This window comes from Osmerus mordax, chromosome 17, assembly GCF_038355195.1.
Source record: "Osmerus mordax isolate fOsmMor3 chromosome 17, fOsmMor3.pri, whole genome shotgun sequence".
Lineage (NCBI taxonomy): Eukaryota > Metazoa > Chordata > Actinopteri > Osmeriformes > Osmeridae > Osmerus > Osmerus mordax.
Window position 1 is genome coordinate 2,758,920 of NC_090066.1, and position 21,119 is coordinate 2,780,038.

The 21,119-nt window shown below is 47.7% G+C and overlaps 1 protein-coding gene across 1 annotated transcript; it reads right to left on the reverse strand.

Moving 5' to 3' along the window:
* Positions 1 to 734: 734 nt before the first annotated feature.
* mdfic (MyoD family inhibitor domain containing) lies at positions 735 to 20,892 on the reverse strand. The gene is made up of 5 exons (XM_067254438.1): positions 20,665 to 20,892; positions 20,212 to 20,368; positions 18,215 to 18,340; positions 5,949 to 6,254; positions 735 to 1,431 (listed from the first exon to the last, which is right to left on the reverse strand). The coding sequence occupies exons 2-5, from the start codon at positions 20,303 to 20,305 to the stop codon at positions 1,184 to 1,186; spliced, it is 774 nt and encodes a 257-aa protein (XP_067110539.1). The 5' UTR covers positions 20,306 to 20,368; positions 20,665 to 20,892; the 3' UTR covers positions 735 to 1,183.
* Between the last annotated feature and the right edge of the window lie 227 nt (positions 20,893 to 21,119).

Here is a 21,119-nt window from a genome sequence, read left to right on the forward strand (position 1 = left end):
GATTTGCATTATTAAGTATGCAATGTTTACACAATACATTCATGAGCAATGTCTACAAGCTTTGTAGTCTACATGGTAAGACCTTATGTAACACTTTGTGCATGTACACACTGTTGTAGAATACTTAACTATGGGCCCCTTTGACATGCACACAGAAACCCAACACAACTAATAAGCGCAGCTAGTTCAGGCAGGGCAATCGGGCAGCGCGCGTCAGTCATCGGGGACGTAAGGCGTCTTACTCCACCTTCCTTCCTCCGCCCACTACCACACCCAGGTTAGCAGCGCATATCCATTGGGCCACGGCCGATAAGGCGTCTTTAAAAAGACGCGCGGATACGCACACACTCACCCCGGTTGTTGTATGATCAGTGCTGCTGCCACCCTCCACCATCCCCTTCTCCCCCATGCTGTCTGTATGTTCTTTTCACCTGGTGGATTATATCTCTATTGCTCCCTGCCTCATATGTCAAGTATGGATGTGTTGCATCGAGGAGGCAGGGAGCGCTTCCCTTAGATCATCCACTCCGCCAAAGTTAAATCTACATGTCCATGTCATGTAACAATAAATGCTCAAATCTAATACGTGATTGTCTTGACTGAACTACAGTTGAAGAAAGTTAGATTGTCACAAAGTTTCTACAGTGTCATACAGTACTGACAAAATGAAAAGAAAAAAAAAACGTTTTACTAACTTAAAGGAAGCAATTGTAAGAAGAAAATTTAAAAAGTATACTTGTGAATGTAAGATATATTTTGGTAGTGAAAATGAATCAGATCACTGAAACAGTATTCCTGAAATGGCAAGATATGAATTCATCATTAAAGGCATAGTTAGAAATATTTGTAAAGAATTGATTACATATTCATCAACATATATAAACAACAAATACTGAAATAAAAGTTCATATGTTTACACTTGCGGTATAGGACATTGGCAAATATCTGTAGAGTCTTTAGGCCCCTGCTAGGCCATGTAAGGAGAGATGAGGTGGGGCAGGAGAGAATAAATTGCTCTCTTAGGGCTCCTTCTCACTCACTCACTCACACACACACACACACACACACACTCATACACGTGCAACAAAGCCAACCGGTTCCATGGCAGCAGCGGCCCGATATCGCCCCTGCCCCTAGCTCCAGCCTGACCCCTGACCCTCGGCCAGGCCCCACGAGGGGCCTCCTAAGTGGGGAAGCAGATGCCGCAGCACTCCATGCAGATCTCCAGGCAGTCGGAAGACTCGCAGCAGGCGTCCATGATGCCACAATCCATGTCGCAGGGGCAGTTGCAGTCGTCCCCCATGTCGTCGGAGCAGCAGCAGCAGCAGGCCTCGGGGGTGCAGGTGCCACAAGAGGCCTGGGCCACCACCATGTTGCACAGCGTCAGGAACTCACAGAACAGGCAGGCCAGGATGCAGTGGACACAGCAGTCTGGGAACACGAGGGAGATCGGAGGGAGGGGAGGGAGAGTAGGATGAGATAGACAACAGTACTGTATTGTGAGCATTGGTTGATGTTGCTGCTGCTGCTCCGACGACATGGGGGAGTCAGGTGGCTGAGCGGTTAGGGAATCGGGCTAGTAATCTGAAGGTTGCCAGTTCGATTCCCAGCCGTGCCAAATGACGTTGTGTCCTTGGGCAAGGCGCTTCACCCTACATTCCTCGGGGGGAATGTCCCTGTACTTACTGTAAGTCGCTCTGGATAAGAGCGTCTGCTAAATGACTAAATGTAAATGATGTGGGATTATGTTTCTCTGAAAGGCTGTGGACATCTGATTAGGAAGAGAGTTTATCCCTTCTTTGTGTGGTTGATTTCCAGTCACACTCTGACAGATCTTAACCCATTTACTTTACGTCACAACCTAGATGTGCGTGAGAGTGTCTGCATCTGAATGCACAAGCCTTAGAGTATGTGTGTGTGCTGCGACCACTGATGTGTCATGTGTGCGTCTGTATATGTGCATCAGTATGTGTGTCTGTTTATATGTAATGTGTATCTGTGTGTGTGTGTGTGTATCTATGTGTGTGTGTGTGTTTGTGCGCGCCTGTATGTAGGTGGAAGTGCAGGGGGCCAGTGAGGAACTACAGGGAATCAGGAAACTAAAAGCTAAAAGGACCCAACTGCACTTTAAGGTTTGATTAGGAGCCTGGCGAATAATTGGAGCATTATCATGCAAGCTCGCTGGCCTGATCACGTAAAGCTGATTAGCAAAGTCCGAGATTTCTCCCTGGCAAATTGCTGCTGCTAATGCATCTGATTATCATGTCACGTCCCTCACGGCAGGCCTGGGAGACGGGGAGACGGGGGGGGGGGGGGGAGGGAGAGAGTCCCTCAGTGGCACCTAGACAGACGGACCCTCTCCTTTCTAACCCACCAACACAAGCCTGGTTCTCTGGTGCCCTCAAGACTCTGTTTCATTACTAAATCATGCAAACTTTTTCAAAATAGGAAATTGTGGAGGCCTGAATTGTGTATGGATGCAACCAGAAGCATCGTGCGTAGCTGCAAAACAGACATACTGTGAAGGAGGTGTGTGTGTGTGTGTGTAAGACAGTATGCTGCAGGTTAAGCGAGAGAACACCAAACTAAGATTCTACTCTTGGATCAGACACACCACACACACACACTACGCGCACACACACACTTACTTCCTGGTGGTGCCGTATGTAAAGCTCTACCTGTGCTGTGGGCCCTAACCCCTTACTGAGAACCAAGGCCATGCACAGCCCTGCTTTGGAGTGCTAAACACACAACGCTGATGCAGAGAAATACCATTACAAACAGAGGGCATTTGCATGGCTTTCATCAGACCATCTCCGACTGTCAGATGGGGGGGCATTTCTGACTGGGGTTAGACGAGGGAGGGGGGGAGGGAGGGATGGGGAAAGGACGGAGCGGGCTTTAGACCACTGGATTCTCATGTTTGATTAATCAAAGAATTTCTCTCTCCCTTTTTTTTCCGGGATGCGGTCCGCAGAGCTGACCGTCTTCGGATACACCCTTCACAGAGTACGTCCAGACCAGCGGAGAGACATGAAACGAAGGTGATTCCACCAGAAGTTTGAACGCATCTGATTATTTTTCCCCACCCCCATCACCAGGAGACATACTCCATCTTATTATGTTTCAACACCTGGCACTCGACATGGGAGTAAACATACGACAAACTTTCATTTGGAAACACAGCGGATCTGATCCATTGCTTGTTTCTAGACCAACAAGCGTCTGACGGCGCTGAGAGGAGGGTTAACAGAGTGAGAGAGAAAGACTCGAGGCTGCAGCTAAATGCATGATCTCTCCAAGTTCACTGTGCTTTGAAGGGGCCATAGTGTGGGCTAATCAGCTTTGAGAGCTGTACACTAGGAATGAGACAAACACAGAACATGGAAATAAGCAGCTGGCCATCTCAGCGATTCCTTTGGATGTATAATTAATCAGCTGCGATTAGTATGGATCTTAAGGAAAGAGAGGGAGAGATGCAGAGAGGAGGATGGAAAGAGAGTGTGTGGAAAGGAGGGAGAGAAAAGGGGGAGAGAGATGTATAGAGATAGGGAGACAGAGAGAGACAGCGAGAGAGAGAGCAGCAGGGGATGGGTCATGTATACAAGACAAGCTGAACAATTTATCTTCCCAAAGAAGAGAGAAAAAAAAGAGTGCAAATTGCTATGAGCCCAGCGAGGGAGCGAGAGCGGGTCATGTCTGATGTCGGGGAGGCCTGAAAGGGCCAAACAGAGGCGAGGCAATGACCCCGGAGGAAATAGGCTGAGACACGAGGGTGCAGCGTGACACAAAACAAGCTGGAAGGCCCTCCGACCAACCAGTCCCAGCAAAACATTCACACTAAGAGAGGAGGGAGAGAGGGAGGGAGAAAGCACGAGAGAGAAAGTGAGAAAAAGAGAGAAGGGGTGAGTTAGATAAAGCGATGGAGTGAGGGAGAGTGTTTAGTGTAGGAGAAGGCCTGCTGGAAACCAGGAGGCTTGGCACAATGAAGAGAGAGAGAGAGAGAGAGAGAGAGAGAGAGAGAGAGAGAGATGGAGAGAGAGAGATGGAGAGAGAGAGATGGAGAGAGAGAGAGAGAGAGAGAGAGAGAGAGAGAGAGAGAGAGAGAGAGAGAGAGAGAGAGAGAGGAGGAGAAGAAGAGAGGCCCCCCCCAGGAACAGAGCCAGCCAGGACTAACTAAGGTCTCCGTGGAGACAGTCTGCTGCGTACATGGAGAGGAACAACAGCCACCGTCTTAACAGGCTCTCCGAGGAAGCTCCCGGAAGCACCTTGAACGGTGTAATTGATTACACCACAACAAGTGGTTATCACGGAGCGCTCCCATCCCACCCCACCCCGCCCCGACTCTGCCGCGCCAGGCAGGCGGTAAAGAGGGAGGTGAACCAGGCGGTAACTCCTCCTGCTCGGTATTATCTGCAGCGCTGGAGCCAGCAGCAGCAGCAGCACTCTCCCTGGAGCCAGCCAGCCTCCTGGCAGCTTACTTACAGCCTGTTTAGAAGCTCATTCCACAGGCAAACAGATTATGTTAATCCATGTAAACATTAAAACACAACAGCTTGGCTTTTTTCCAGAGGGAAATAAGTACTTGAGAGAGAGCATATTGATTCACAATACAAGACTACAAACAACCGCCACAAAAGGCGTAATGAGACAGACTTATTGAACGGCTGTTAGTCTAGTTGTCATCTTGTTGTTGTTTTGTTTTTTTTGTCTTTGCCAATTAAGACGTGTAAAAGCTGACTCTGACGGCGGCGTCCCTGGCGAGAAGCCCGCTCTCCTCCTCCACAGGATTTTTAGCAACCATCTAACGCTTGTTAGTCTGGAGACTACAATCTGTTGCACACCACAGCGATCCTACGCCCATTTCTAGGAAATACACAGATCTCCATATTACCAATATGACCTTCTTCGTCGAACTGGGGGGGGGGGGGGGGGGGGGAGTATTTTGATGTCATGACATCTTCAACTGCCTCCTGATCTGTGAGCTATCTTTTAGTTTAGACAAAGAAGGCAGCGGGCAGCAGAGAGACAAACTCAAACGATGAACAGATGCAACCACACACACACGCACGCACATACACACACACACGCACACAGACACTTAAAAGTACATGGCAGAGACAGCGAGGGTGAGGGAGAGCTGAGATGAGAGAGTGTGTGATTCTCCACCAGCAAGAGGCCCCCTGATAATGAGGGGCAGCTGGTTCTGGAGGTGGGGGCGGGGGCAACGAGGGGGAGAGGGGTGGGTTTGGAAAGGGTCTTGAGAGGGGCGTGAGGAGGCCCGCGCAGGGGTAGGAGATGACACTTGGCAGGCACCCTGGGTTTCGCTACCTTGTTAGAAGGTCACACCTATCTGACCAATGGTAATGTGGACCCAATCAGGTTCATTACCTCCTTCACCTCAGCCTCGCACCTGAGAGGTGCTGCTGGGGGCCTGGGCCCCGGGCCTCAGCACTGTTGTTGTTGGGGAAAATAAAGCCACAGGGGGCCGAGCAGAAGGTGGATTTAATGGCCGAAAAATACCGGATTGTTATAAAGTCAGTGCTCATTATGAAGAGGTGGATATCTGGCAGCTTTGTATGGGTGTCGCTCAGCAGAAGCAGCCTTAATTGGGAAACACCTGCACGGTGAGGAATGACAAAGTGTTAGAGAGGCCTGTACGTGTTTGTGTGTGTGTGAGCATGAGTTAGTGGGAGTATGTATGTGTACTGTATGTACAGTACTTTGAGTCTGTGCAATTGCGTGTGTATGTATGTACGTGTGTGTGTGTGCAGATGTGTGTGTGTGTGTGTGCAGATGTGTGTGTGTGTGCAGATGTGTGTGTGTGTGCAGATGTGTGTGTGTGTGTGCAGATGTGTGTGTGTGTGTGTGTGCAGATGTGTGTGTGTGTGTGCAGATGTGTGTGTGTGTGTGCAGATGTGTGTGTGTGTGTGTGTGTGTGCGCTCACCCTCAGGCAGGGTTCCAGGGTTCTGGGAGCCGGTGGAGCTCCCCTTACTCCTCCTGCTGCTGTCGCTGTTCACCGACAGGCTGGAGCGCAGCTTGCTCTGCATCTTCTGAGACACGGGCGACGGCTGCTTCCGGCCCGGCACTGCGCCACACGTGCACACCGGGCGTGCCCCGCGCCCGCCAGGGAGCATTCCGTGGGCACCCGGAGGACCCGCGGCAGGGTGGAAGCCATGTTGGTTGCTGGCGGCGGTCGAGTCTTCCTCGCCAGCCTCTCTCTGCCCTGGCCGAGGGTGTGCCTGAGGTTGGGCTGGAGGGGAGAGAGGGAGGGAGGGAGGGGATGGGAGGGAGGGAGGGAAGGGGGGGAGGGAGGAAGGGAACGGGGGAGGGAGGGAGGGAAGGGGGGAGGGAGGAAGGGAACGGGGGAGGGAGGGAGGTAGGGGATGGGAGGGAGGGAGGGATATTTATAAAATTTGTCATTCTTGCTCTTTCTTTCCCTCAGTGCATGTGAAGTGCACGCTGAGTGGATTGTCTTAGTTGAGGGATTTTCATCTGGATCCCTGTGAGCATCACATCTGAGGAACCCCCAGTTTACGACTCGCAGTGGAAGGAGGGAGGCTTTCAAATGTTGACACATGTGACAAGCCACAAGGAGAAAAACAGCAGAAAAAAAGGAGAGATATAGAAAGAGGGGCAAAAGAATGAGAGCGAGAGGGATAGAGAAAGAGAGAGAGGTAAAGAGAGCGAGTGGTGGAGGTGGCATTTTCAGGGGGAAGCACATTCAGCCCAACTGGGACTTGCCATTTCTCCTCTACATTCTTTCTCATCCCTCTCTCCCTCATCCCTCTCTTCCTCTCCCGACTCCATCAGAGATGCGTCGTTGTGACTGATGCCGTGAATTATTCATCTTTTCTTTGCTGTACGTTCTGGCGTCCTCCATTTTCACGTCTGTCTCACTTTCTACTAACTCTGCATTTTACCCAGACGCAGGTACAGTGCTACACATGGCAGCCGGGATTAGGATAATCACAGGCAGTTCAAGAAAAGCACTTACTGGGAAAGTGTTCGCTATGTAAAGAGCTCCAGCCACGTCGCTCTACCTTAACTTCTCTCAAGTGCTGAAGGAGGGAGAGGATGCAAACAGCAAGCTCAATAGGAAACCATGTCTTTTTTTGTTTGCTTTATCACTCTGTTTCCCACTCTCCCGTTTCCCTCTCTGTAAGAAAGCAACCTTTTTTTCCCCCTTTCTTTCTTTATTTCCTTTTTCTCACCGTTTCCCTCTCCGTCCCGCTCCTTGTGTCAGCTCACCAACAAGGTCAATTATAGTTAACAAGAGATGGGAAATCTGGCCCACTGCTTTTGAACACATCACCCAGGGAGATGGACGAGAGGGCATGCCCATGTAAAACAACACAATTAAACCCACACTGCTTGCTCTCTCTCTTTTCCCCTCTCTCTCCCTCTCCCTCTCGCTCCCTCTCTCCCCCTCTCTCCCCCTCTCTCTCTCTCTTTTCCCCTCTCCCTCTCTTTTCCCCTTTCTCTCCCTCTCTCTCCCTCTCTCTCTCCCTCTCTCTCCCTCTCTCTCCCTCTCTCTCTCTCTTTTCCCCTCGCTCTCCCTCTCTCCCTCTCTCTCTCGCTCCCTCTCTCCCTCTCTCGCTCCCTCTCTCGCTCCCTCTCTCTCTCCCTCTCTCTCTCTCTCCCTCTCTCTCCCTCTCTCTCCCTCTCCCTCTCTCTCCCTCTCTCTCCCTCTCTCTCCCTCTCTCTCCCTCTCCCTCTCTCGCTCCCTCTCTCTCCCTCTCCTCCACACGCTGCCTCCATAAACAAACAGACAGGGTGGGGATCCGCACATCAGGCTATTTGAATTAGACAATTGCTGTGACCAGGAAGGTCATTATGGTGTGATGCACGGCCCAGGTTGATGAGTTGCCCTCACAGTGCTTGACACTGAGGGGGACGGGGGGGGGACGGGGGGGACGGGGGCGACTAAGGATGGCTAACAAGGAGAAGCAGGGATACTTTGTTGTTGCCCGTACGACCCTGTCAACCAGGCCGACCCTGTCAACCAGGCCTTGTTATGCTGGTGAGCTGGAGACGGGGCTTGATTAGAAGTCTCCTCAGTGACCACGCACAACTACATCGTACTGTACAGAGAAACAGGCCAATCATGGAGGGGTGACAATAGGAGAAACACACACACACACACACAGTATTTTTCAGCAACACACAGTATTTTCTCTATAAACAGATCTATAGATGGTGCCACACACCACATTAAACATTAAAGAAGTGAGACAAGCCTTTTCTATAATTCTTCTGGTTTATTAATACAGCCTCTCTGTGTTTGGGTATGGGGTCTCTCACAAACAGCAGGTCTGGAGGAATCGATGAGCATAATTACCTCTGCCTTCCAGAAAGCTCAAGCTTTCAATTTCACCGAGTATGACACTAGCTATAAAAGGAAAGCAGCGTGTACGGTAACTCACCAGAGTACAGGCCGTGGTCGAACTCTCCCCTAGACGGCCTGAACTCACACCTGGGACAATCACCAAGATCAACTCCGCAAAGTATTTGAATGTGAATGTGAGTTGAGTCAGAGATTAGAACGCGTTAAGACTGATGTATTGGGTTCATCGCTGTGGGTAAGACAAATCAAGCACATCTACATGTTTGCAGTGAGAGTTCGTCTGCCCACACCGGTCTGAGCAGGCCTCTTATCTCCTTTACCGACAATAATAATACTGACTCTGATGAATGAATGGAAAGAGGAGTCACATTCATAACAGTGGATGGCGTTAATGATGGTTCTGTCAAAGATAACACTAAGTGAACCATAAGAGACGGATTATATCCAAAGCAGAAAACGTTCTAACCTTGTCTGGGATGGAGCATACAGCAGAACCGATACAAAGTAGCTCTTATTAGTTAGTATAGAAGGATTCAATTAAATTCACTTGTATTGATCCCCAAAGGAAATTCAAGAGTATAAGAGCTAAATAGTTCCAGGTGTCAAAAAGTGACTTTGCACTTGAGCAGAGTAAAGATATGGGCCATGGAGTACACACTGTAACTAAGCTGTCACCGAAACCGAGGGGTTTCCATAGAGTTTGTCACCGGAACACACGGTAAGCCTTTGGAAGACATTTGGAAGACAACTCCACCACGAAGCTCCACAGAGCTCTGGATCAGCCTGAGATCAGTGAAACATCATCTGGGTGGAGTTGACAACACTACACCCTGTAGATGCTGCCATCCAATATAGATGCTCTGCAGAGTTCCACCTTCGGACTAGGAAACATACCCCCCCCCACACACACACACACATATCAAATATGAACAACTCCCACAAGTTTAAAATAATCATAAGCGATTAAAATTGAACAGTTGTGTGGTTTACCACAAAGGCTTGTAGGGGCTGAGGCAGGTGCTGTGTACTCTGAGACGCCGTCTGCACACGAGCTGGCAGGTTGCATTAAAACACCATGTTTAGGAGGGGGCCAAAGCACACCGCCTCAAATTGGACTTCTAACCGGCCTATTTCTAGCGCATCAACAACTGTTGAGAGTGTACATTTGTAGTTGAATAAAACATGGTATCTCTCTGCACAGGCTGTCACCCCCGTCTCTGAGCAAGCTGGGGGAGGGGGGGGGGGAGCACAGCCTGTAGTCTGGCTAAGCAGACTCCCAATTTGGTCCCCCTGAAGCTGACAGGCTCAAATATCTGGGGAGCATTTTTAAAAGGCCAGTGTTTGATGGATTCACGAGGAACACACAAATATAATTGCCATTTGTCACTGAGTCTTCAGTGGCTGCACCACACAGGGACGGAGTGCGAGTGTGTCTGGAGAGCCAGGGCGAAGCGCGGAGCGCTCTGTATGTAAAACTGTGTATTCAACGCCGCTGCTTTTGTCACGGAAAATAAGTCCTGCAGGGGAGAACTCAAAATTGTACCCCAAAGACACGAGAGACAGGAGGCAGCCAATATCACACACACACACACACACACACACACAAACATGCATTTGCCCACACACACACATCAGGAAGGAATATGTATGAAACTGAAACAGAACTGCATAAACAAGAATTCTAAAATAGTAAAGTACCGAAAATATAACAGAGAGGTCAAACAGGTCAGTCTGAAGATTCTAATTTGCACATTACTACGCCAGGAGTCAGATGTATGGCAGAGAGCAGGGAGAACCAGTACAGCACTATGTTTCTATAACGCTCAGCTCCTCTTTAATATTAATGCTTCTGAGAGAGAGAGAAGAGAGTGAGAGAGAGAAAAGTAAGAGAGAGAAGCGAGAGAGAGAAGCGAGAGAGAGAGAGAGAGAGAGAGAGAGAGAGAGAGAGAGAGAGAGAGAGAGAGAGAGAGAGAGAGAGAGAGAGAGAGAGAGAGAGAGAGAGAGGGAGGAGGGCTGTGTTTGCCTGGGCCTATTAGAATGTCCATCATATGGAGCACACAGTTATTCAAATGTCACATCATGTCAGCTTGCTAAACACACCTCCACCTCTCCTAATAGTCCCCATTACACACAGCCTGGAGTTAGAGAATGAAAGAAAGAAAGAAAGGAATTAAAGAAAAGAAAGAGAAAAAATAAGATTTTTTTTTTGTTTTTTTAAACCTCCCTAGTTTTTATTCAAATTCATAAAAAGGTGACAATATTCCATACACATCTTATGGCTGTGAAATTATTATTCCACTAAACCGGTCTAGTTTGTTTGTGTCTGTCTGTCACATCATAAACATGTATATTTTATGCCTGGCTGTCCCTGTACCTGCCTGATTGAAATGCTAATTTGTAAGTGTGCAATGACCTAGCCAAGCCCCCCCCCCCCCCCCCCCCACCTCCATGGAAGCCTGGGGGGTAGTTTCCACCTCCTAACAAACATCTGTAACACCCCTGACTACCAATCCAAAGGGATATATTTTCTCATTAGAAATTACATATATCTCCATGCTCGTATTTATAGAAGCAAAACCAGGGGAATTATGCTGTGGAGGAGAGGAGAGGAAAATATGGCACAATGAATGCTATTACAAAGGGCTCTGATTGAAATGTTCCTTCGGCATATCAAAGCTCGTTTAGCATTTGACCTTCCAACTGTGGCACAAGGACTTTCTTTATTGCGATGGAGGACATGTTTGAAGGGACAGGCAGTGGCAGTCTCACTAGGAACTATCATTTGGAGTATCTTGTCATGGCAAACGCAAGCTGTGATTATTTCCAACAGCCACAATGACAAAATCAAAGTTGGTCTATTACAGTAAAGTGAATATAAAAATGTGGAATGATACAATTATTTTAACAGAATATAGTGTGTATTGTATATACAACTGTACTTAATATATAGCTGTCATAATCTGCGTGTAATGCACTTCAGTCTGTAGGTGTGTAGTTCGTGCTACTCCTCAGTAGGTTACTCACAGTGTCACTGATCCAGTACAGAACTACAGGAAGCAGGAAGCAAGAAGCAGGAAGCAACTCTCCTCTCAAGATTAAAACATCCAAGTGTGGCCTGTTTCAACATGGAGGAAAGTGACACTGTATGACGTGTCACGCTAATGTCGGATCACTCATGCCTGGGAATGTGACACACACACACACACACGAATGTGAAAAGACACACACACATCTATTTGCCTAGGCTTGCTGATGATGGGACATCTGGGTGTGATAAACTAAATGAGTTCCTCTGATAGGACAGCCAATCAGGTCGGATGACACACAGGGTGACAGACCTGTTTCGACTCTATTAACTTCTCCCGTCCCCTCATCCCCCTCCACATCCTCTCGTTTCAGATAGAAACATCCTGGCTTCGTCACGTCTAATTTCACTTTGGCGTTTGTTTTTTATGATGAGCTAAACGTGATGAACAGTCAATACTGCTCGTCTGCTTTCTGTGACGACGTAACCCCCCACCCCCCCCCACCCCCCCTACATCGCTGTTCAGAACTGACTCTTCAGCCGGAACCTGCTGAAGGGATCTGACACAGCGCTGACTATTCCAACCCCCACCTTTCCCCGCACGCTGTCCTCCCTCACTCTCAATAACAATGACAGGGAGAGCGGGGCGTCAGGGATTTACTCATTTCAGATTTGGTAATTTTCGCTGCTGATTGAGTGGAAAAGTAACCCGCGGACCCTGTTCTGCTTAATTACATTTTACAGAGGGGAAGACAACTTGAAAGACAAGAGCTTGATTTGATGACCTGAACCTTTCAGCTCTCTCTGAGGAGGTGCAGGCTATCATCAATTATCCTTCGATTTCAAAATGGAACATTTTGCCAGATGAATATGCCTGACTCCTATCTAAATCATTAAAATGCCCAATGAGATGACATTTTCTCTTAAATGAATCACATTTAAGGATAAATCATTCACACTGTGCTGAAGAGAGAGCCCCCAAAGCCTTCCACGCCAAGCCTCTCCTGCCGTCCTCTCTGCGCCGTGTGGGAACCTGAGGAGCACAATGTGAGCTGATGTAGCATAACACAGGAAATGAAGAGAAGAAACAGCCTCACAACCTGGCAGGAAAAGTCTGTTTGTCTCTTCTCTGCTGTCCCCCTCAGAGGAGAACTCAGGGAGGACAGCTTCATCAGGTTCCCTCCCTCCCTCCCCCCCTCCCTCCCTCCCCCCCCCCCTCCCCCCTCCCCCCCCTCCCTCCCTCCCCCCCCCCCCTCCCTCCCTCCCCCCCTCCCTCCCTCCCCCCCCCCCCCCCCTCCGGGAGATCCCCATCACGGACGATTCAGGAACGGAGTGGAATATGAAGCTTTGTGCCGTGGGGAAAGCTGCACATCTTGCACAGATTGAGGCGTTACACAAGCTAGCTACCACATTTTCTAGAAAGATCAATTGTGACGTGACTCAGAGCTGGTCTGAGGAAGCTGCCAGGCTGGGTGCTGGCGCTGTCTGCTCCACCCTCCCTCCCACAGGCCCAAACAACAACACAGCAACACAGGGCCAACAGCAGGGGAGGGAGGGGGAGAGGGAAGGGGAGAGGCAGGGGGAGAGGGAGGGGGAGAGGGAAGGGGAGAGGCAGGGGAAGAAGGGGGAGGGCAGGAGGCGGAAGGTGGCAGGAAGGTAGTAGAAGGGGGAGAGGAGGGGAGGAATAGGCTAAGGAGAGGAGGAAGAGAGCAGGAGTAGGAAAGGGGGGGTGGAAGAGGAGAGGGGGGAGAAGGAGGGGAGCTTTTCAGTTTCAGTTACATGGATGACTCACAGATTCCACCAGTTTCAAAATCTCCGGCTAAAGTAGAAGTTACACAGGAAATTCACTTGTTTGAAATTCAACGGCAGGAGTGCGGGTGTACGTCCACACACAAAACAGGAATTAATCTACTGCACAAACTCAAACACCACATAAAATTGGGATACATAAGAGAACTCGACAACAAAGCCACCGAAACAACAAGCTATCTGGTGTCTGGAGTCCATCCAGGTAGCAGCCTAGGCCTGGATCAGAGATCAGCGACGGCCAGTCTATCAACACACCTCCAACCCAGGTTCCTTTATTTGCTCTGTATCAATCTCAGCATTAACCCCCAGCTAATGGGACAGCTGTGGGTCAGCGCGCCGCCTCCCCAGCCTGCCAATCAGGGGCTAAGCTGGGGGAATCATGGCTAAGGGACTGGGGATCTCCCACGTCTGAGTAAGAGGCTTTTTAACCGGGAGACGGCCGTATCGATTTGAGCTCCTCTGGCTCTGCTGGGGGGGCGGGGGGGGGGGCGCTCTGTCTGTGGCTAGGCCTGACAGGGAGCTTGGCCTAGGTCTCCAGTCACCCTCCAGTGATCAGAGGAGCTGACTGAATGACCTAGCAGGGGAGGCAGCGAACCTGCAAACACACAGAGGGCATGAGGGGAGGGCGGGGGAGCAGGGGGGGGGGGGGTGACATCGCCAGAGATCTCTGTAATAGAAAAGGGTTTTAACCTTAATGTAGGAGCCAAACCCCTGTTAGAGGGCCTGTAATCCCCTCTGCTCTGCTCTCATTTGAAGTGGCTGCTGGGGGTTTTTTGGGGACTGACTCCTCAAAATCACTACCACCGCCACTACACACAGTGTACACACACACACACACACACACACACGCACGCGCACACACACACCCAGGTTGCTTTGTTGGATGCTTTGTTTTGGTGGCAGGAGAGAGGAGCAGTACTGTTGAATCTGGAGTCAGGTGGCTGAGCGGTTAGGGAATTGGGCTAGTAATCCGAAGGTTGCTGGTTCGATTCCTGGCTGTGCAAAATGACGATGTGTCCTTGGGCAAGGCACTTCACCCTACTTGCCTCGGGGGAATGTCCCTGTACTTACTGTAAGTCGCTCTGGATAAGAGCGTCTGCTAAATGACTAAATGTAAATCTTGCAAGTCAGGAGCTTTTGATCATGTTTACAGAGGGGCATTCTGACTCTGGCTGTCCCTGAAATGCCCCACTCTGTTATAGACGTCTGGAAACAAACATTTGCTCAAACTACATCACAGCAATTACAAAGCGACGTCTTGGAAAAACTGTGTTAAAAGTATGTTGTGTCACGGGTCAACTAAATGTAAAGTGGCAAAGTACAAAAACCAAGTGATGCTAAAGTCGTTGATAGACTATTTAACTATTCAAATACTCCTCCTACACAGTGATACAGCATAATTATATGTTTCTTATTTCACAGTCAACATTCGTATGTGGCCTTTGTGTCTGAATCACGGCAATGATATCCAATAGTAGCACTCATCATACAGAGAGGTGTGCATACCTAATCACACCCACTGAAGTATTTAGAATTTCTTTTTTGAAAAATCCCAACAATGGAAAGACTTGTCGGCACTTCTAGAAATGCTAATTACAGTGCTTGAAATTTCCCATATGAAATCTATCTGCAGCAAGACAATGAGAAAATAATTACAACTGAGATAGACTTACAATGGCCATTTTAATCAACCCCTACGCTAGCATTTCACCCCTATTCATACCGGTTTTGATTCCATGACCCACTGGTAAGTAATCACTTGAAAATTACATCTGGGTTTTTAATGGGCGCTTGCTTCAGTCGTGTTGTTTCAGGCGAGACCAGGGTCTCAACATTACAATAAAAGATTCAGTTCTTGCATAACAACAAGCACGCCGTGTACAATTTCTTTTTTATAACATTGAGGAGTACAAGGGGAAAAACAAAGACCTGAATGACGTGTGGAAGATTTTGATCCGAAAATACTTAAAGTTGTTTCTGTTTCATTAGTCTGTCTGCTTCAGAATCAGAATCAGAATCAGAATTCGGTTTATTCGCCATGTATGTTATACAAACACGGAATTTACTGTGGCAGGGATGAGAATGTAGCTCACCTGTGATCAGAACGTAGATCACCTGTGAGATGCTATGTCTGGCCACCTCTGCTGATACCCTCCTTAATCACCTGACAATCACATAACCATTCCAAGGAGGAGCCAAGATCCTCTCAGTGTATTGTATGCATATATGCAGAACATTCCCTGCAGCTAAACCAAGGTGCTGCTTTGTGAGGCCCTGCGCTGATGCCCGTCCATTAAACATCTCATCTGCTTTCTGAACTGTCGCACAGTAAATTCCCTTCCTAAAGGTCAGTCCTCTACCCTGGTAATAACCTTGAAGGTTCTGAATAAAACACCCAATCAGGACTTCACACAAAGGCCAGCCTAATGTCTTTTTCTCCACGGCGACAGACATGTCATTTGACCTTCCTCCGTCACTTCAGAAATCCCTGAGATAAAAAAAAAAGAAGAAGGAAATCTGGTCTTGGGCACTGAGGTCTTCTTTATCCACGAGAGCACTTAAAAACTATTTGACAATCCGGTGAATAATGTGACGATTAAACACCTAAAACTGGCGTTAGGTCATGGCAATTTATTCTGGGAAGGGCCGACAGAGCCAGTACTCTGTGTGGAAGAGATACCAGGAGTCTGAGGACCACACAGGTCTCCAGGGAATGCCTGTCTCCCCCACGAGTCATACATACACACACACACACACACACACACAACCCCAGGCCTAGAGAAGCCTCAGCAGTAGTAGTCAGGGAGAGCAGCGTGTCTCTCATCCCCCTGCATACTAGAGGTACAGGACCGAGCTAAACCCCAGATAACATCCGTCTGTATTGACCTAGAAGTCAAGGACAGTGTTAAGTCTGATCACACTTAACAGCTCACTGCTCTAATCTTAATGCTTCTGTGGCAACTCTATAACAGCCGCAGTAACAAACCTGCTTGTTGTTGACTACGTAGCATTCAGGTGATTGAATAAAACGGTATGTGGCCAAGGTAGTTTCTAAACACAGGGGTGAAAAAAACAGATCTGAAAAGATGTGGTCTGTCATATGACTTCTTTCTCACTTCCTATTTCTCTTGCATGTGGGTGATTGGCTGAATCTGCTCACCACTCAAGCGTGTGTAGTCCACACCTAAAATAAGCTACATCCGGGGTCCTCAACACTTAACAGACACATTTGGGTTTTTTGGTTTGAAGTGACTGGGAACATGCTGGAGTAACTTTCTCAAAGGAGGAGGAGTCTTCTTCCTTCCTTTTAAAGTCCCAAAGCACCGGGTCTACAGGGAGAGGCCTCTTTTGTGGTGATAACTCTTATCCCAGAGGCTCTGGCAAGATGCCGTCACAGAGACTCAGCTGTGATTGGATGACAGGGGGATTATCCTGCCAGGAGATTGGTCAGAACTGATTGGTCCAGGAGGGCAGGTGAGTGGCCAATCTCCCCCTCGTCAGTCAACAGCTGAGACCACGTCAGCAGCACAAAGTTGTGAACAGTTGCGAAACATAGAAAGTTCTCAGAGATTTGTTCATGATTTGAACCATGTTTCAGTCTTATGGGAAGACTTCACGCAGCTGTTGTTTGTGAGCCCGTCTTGAGAAGCCTTGGTAAACAGGGCCTTGGCAAGTCGTCAGCAGCAGACAACAGGGACAGGAAAAGGGGCCCTGGAAAAGTTAACAGCCTCGAAACATATGAGCAAAAACACAATGCTGGGTTTGAGGTTACATGCTCACATGGATGGAAGCAATCAGAGGCTATTAGCTTTGTTCAACACTTCTCTCCGACCTCTCTCTCTCTTTCCCTTTCTCCTTATTTTCGCTTTTCTGCTGATCTCTTTACTCGTTACTGCTGTTAGTCAACATTCAACAAGAGCTGCTGTTGCCAAGGGAACAAAGTTGTGTGGCTGAACATCTACAACACAGCACGTGTAGCAGCATTGTGTTTTAAGCTTGGTTGCAAAGGTAGCGTCTCTCAGGGCCACTGTGACAGGATCTGACTGGCTGAGACTGGCTGGCAGGCAGTTTACAGGATGAACCAGGTTGTTGAGCGCTGAAGTACAGTGGAACAGGACACAGGGTGTGACGGCTTCTTTCCATTCTACAACAAATGCTGAGAACTTTCCCATCAAACTTGCTGCTTTTCCCCAGTTATTATTGCTAGGTTGTTATTTTTTTTTTTCAAAAAGACTTCGGGAAGCAAACATACTTTTCTTAAGAGTGTTTCTTTTCAAAAGACTTTTCAATTCTTGTTCTGACACACAAACTCTGCTTAGTTACCCAACTCTGCTCCACAACAGTATACATACTGTACACTCAAGTTACCGAGCTTATTCTAAAGTTACTGAGAGAAATCTAATTAAAAAAATACAGGAATGCTTTCATCTGTCCCAATAACTAGCCCGAGAAAGCATACAGATACCCTGAAACTGGATGGCAAAGTACGTCAGTACATGATAATGATCTACACAGCATCTACGGAGCGACACAGAGGATATTCTGGCCCATCCGAGGGTCTGGAGAGCCAAGGCCAAACCACGACAGGATTTCCTCCTTCCCACTACACAGAGCTGAGGCTTGGAGGAGGAACAAGACCCTGACAAGCCAAGAGGTTGCCATTATCCTCACACAACAGGGAGAGCATGATACACTACACTCTTAAAGTCTGTTATCAGATGGTCATGCCATCTTAATATTTGTCTTGGATGGTGTAAGACACTGTTCCCGCAGTAACATGGGCTATAGGCTAACTGTGGTAACACAGAAACTATTGTTAACTGGTTGTCTGTTCACGACAGGACATGTTGTTTCAAAAACAACAAAGTGGGAACTAACTAGATCACTGCTCTCATTATAAGGTAGGGTCTATCCACCTGATGGGTTGTCTTGCATCACAAACCATTGCTTATATAACAGTTTGAAGTGGTAATAATGACCACATGATAATAGCAGGATTTCCTGATGTTTCCCAGGCTGTGATTATACTCACTTCTTACTGGGTCACAATAGGAAGGGCACTCTCCAGTCATGTGATCTTGTCCTTCAGCACATGGGTCTCTGGGAGATGAAGTTCTAGAAGTGTTTGTCGTTCCTGATGATTCAGTGTCACATGCATCTGCAGATAAAAACAAATAAACTTGAACTAACTTTTTTTAAACATTTTATTACAAAAAGCTGTTTCCAAATGGCTTAGGACAACAGCCTAAGTGAAAGGAAGAGGAAAACAGAGAGAGAAAGAAAAAAAGAGAGTGAGACAGAGAAAGAGAGAGCAGACAAACAAAGAGAGAAGAATGATCCTCGTTGACTGTTTGAACGCTCTCCCATCAGGAGGTCAGCTGGTCCAGATCTAAGTGCATACGATGCCTCTTCCTCCAGGAGCTTGACCGGAGAGTCTGGGGTCAACCTTCCTCCTGGGTCACCCTGGGGGCCCCCTCCCCGACAGATAAAACCTGGTTCCCTGGCAAACGCCTGGCACAACATGGAGGGCGGTTCAGGTGCCTCCAGTGCCAGCAAGGTCTGGGATTCATTTTCCCTCCCTGTGCTGCCCCTGGCTGTGCGTTACCTGCCAAGGATTTTACTGCCATAAAAGGCTGCATTCATCTCCATGGGAAAATAGTACACAAGCGAGCCCTGTGCTGATAGCTATGTACTACAGAGGAACAGATAGGCTCGACTTTAACCTCCTGACAGGGGTCTTTAGCATCACTATGAGGATCATCTTTACAGACACAATGATCTGAACCTGCCACAATGCTGCTTTGTTTTATAAATACTATTTACTCGCACCGCAGTTCTTTCACCGAGTTCACTCCTCGTTTAGATGAGATTTCAGGCAGTAGACTACAGAGGTACTTCCTGTTTGGGCTTTCGCTGCTGTATGGTGACCGTCACTGTGCCCCCCTTCATGTTAGGACGTTTGAGGAGATGAAACTTAAAGAACGACTGAGGAAAGCATAACAAATGTCTTTTTTCTTCTGGTGAAAGTCGATGATGTATTGTCGCACTATTAGGCCTTGCTCTTGTTTTGTAAGCAATGACAGATGAGAGAGTGGAGAGGATAACACACACACAGACACACACACACACACAGGCTCTAGATAGATGTGGCACCAGCCAGGCCTGGGGCTGAGATATGGCCATCTTTAGTCCTGGCATGACTCCTTAGATCGATGCACACTTAGACTACAGTAGCAGCATGAGCATGTGTCACTGATGCATGGCAGTATTTAGTGATCACAGTTTGAAATAAATTGGTCTATTCTCAGAACACACAGAGTCCCTAGAGAGGGGATATCCAGTTTGAACTGAGCTGGCTTTGAAAAGGTCCAGCAGTGAAAATCCATTCCCCACCAGCACAGACTTGTGATTGCTTACTCCGTCCTACTTTGCTATTTCTGACAGTGCTGTAATGATGCAGGGGTATAAATAGGCTGGTTAACGCTTCACTGGCTAGTTACAAAAACGGGAAAAAAAAAGAATGGGGCCAAGCTTATTTTACATGTGATAATCTTATGGGCAACTAGAAAGTTAATTAAAAAACTATAATTGGCTGTGCTTCCTCCTAATAGTCACCAGGGCGTTGCTTCAATCTTCATTGGAAAATAATGAAAACATTATCATGCCTAATGCTGAGGCCTGGATACTGGTGTCTGGTTGAACCACACAAATGTCATTTAAGGGGAAAGAGTTTTCAGGTTGTCATCATTGTCCTGTGTGTACTGATGAAGACTGACAAGCGTGACAAACATGATTATGATTTTTTGATGATTCGTTCCTTTTCAAACCTGAACAATGTTTTGTAGTCAACTACATTGAGCAAACACAAGGTAATGTGGTCCTTGTCTATGGTCAACTATATCCAATGAGAGTATTGATATAGGAACCTAAACAAGCTTTAATAGGCGTGACAAGTCTGCAATAAACATTTCACACATACATCAGTTGTCTACTATTAATGGCACATCTACACTGCGAGTTGCGCCTTACCGTGAGAGTTGGATAGAAGTGGACTCCTCTCTTGTTGAGGGTCGGTCCCGGGCCCGCTAGGCCCTTCCGGAGGCAAGACAGTCTCCGTGGACATGAGACAGTCCTCTCTTTGAGACAGATGGCAGAAAAAGATCCTCCTTTTCCTCACCCGTCAACTCTGTCAAAACAAACGTCTGATAAGCGAAGTCATGGTTAAAACGCTGAGCATAACTCAAGGAACTACGAAGCAGGAGATTCTGGTCTGCTTCACAGTGAAGAAAGTGACGTCAACATGCATAATGTCGTTAAAGCTTGATGGAATTTTCCCCTCTCTGCCTTTACATAAACTGCGGAAAGCCTAATAGTCCATTTTTCAACTTGTTCGTTTACATAACATAGTTTAGACAACTTCTCATTGAATCATAACGGACACGTAAGTAAACATGCATCATAGTTCGTTGATAAGTAGGATACCTTTCAAACATGACAACTCCCTGCTTCAACTTTGAGTTATTAACATCCTTCTTGCGCGACAAATCGCCCTCCGGTTGGAAAATCACGGTCTGGATAACTATCTGAATTATGCAAAAAGTTGTCAATAAGTTTACAGAAAAAAGCGGTCAGCCGTTAATCCACAAATTGCCGCGCGCAAAAAAACTATTTACTCAGAACAGAAGTCTTCGAAGCTGCTACAACTGCTCACATATGAAGTTGGTCTGAAACATCACATCATATCCGGATTCCTGAAGCCACTCGCACCCGCGCCTTTGCAACTGCGGACAGTAGACAGCGTGTGTCCCGCGCGTGAGCAACAGACGTTGAGTGTAATTTGGAAGAGTGAACCAATGTTAGCAAGGAAGTTATTTTACGGTATATTGTTAATACTTTCAAATATGTTGTGAAGCAGAGAAGATAAAGAGAACGTGTGT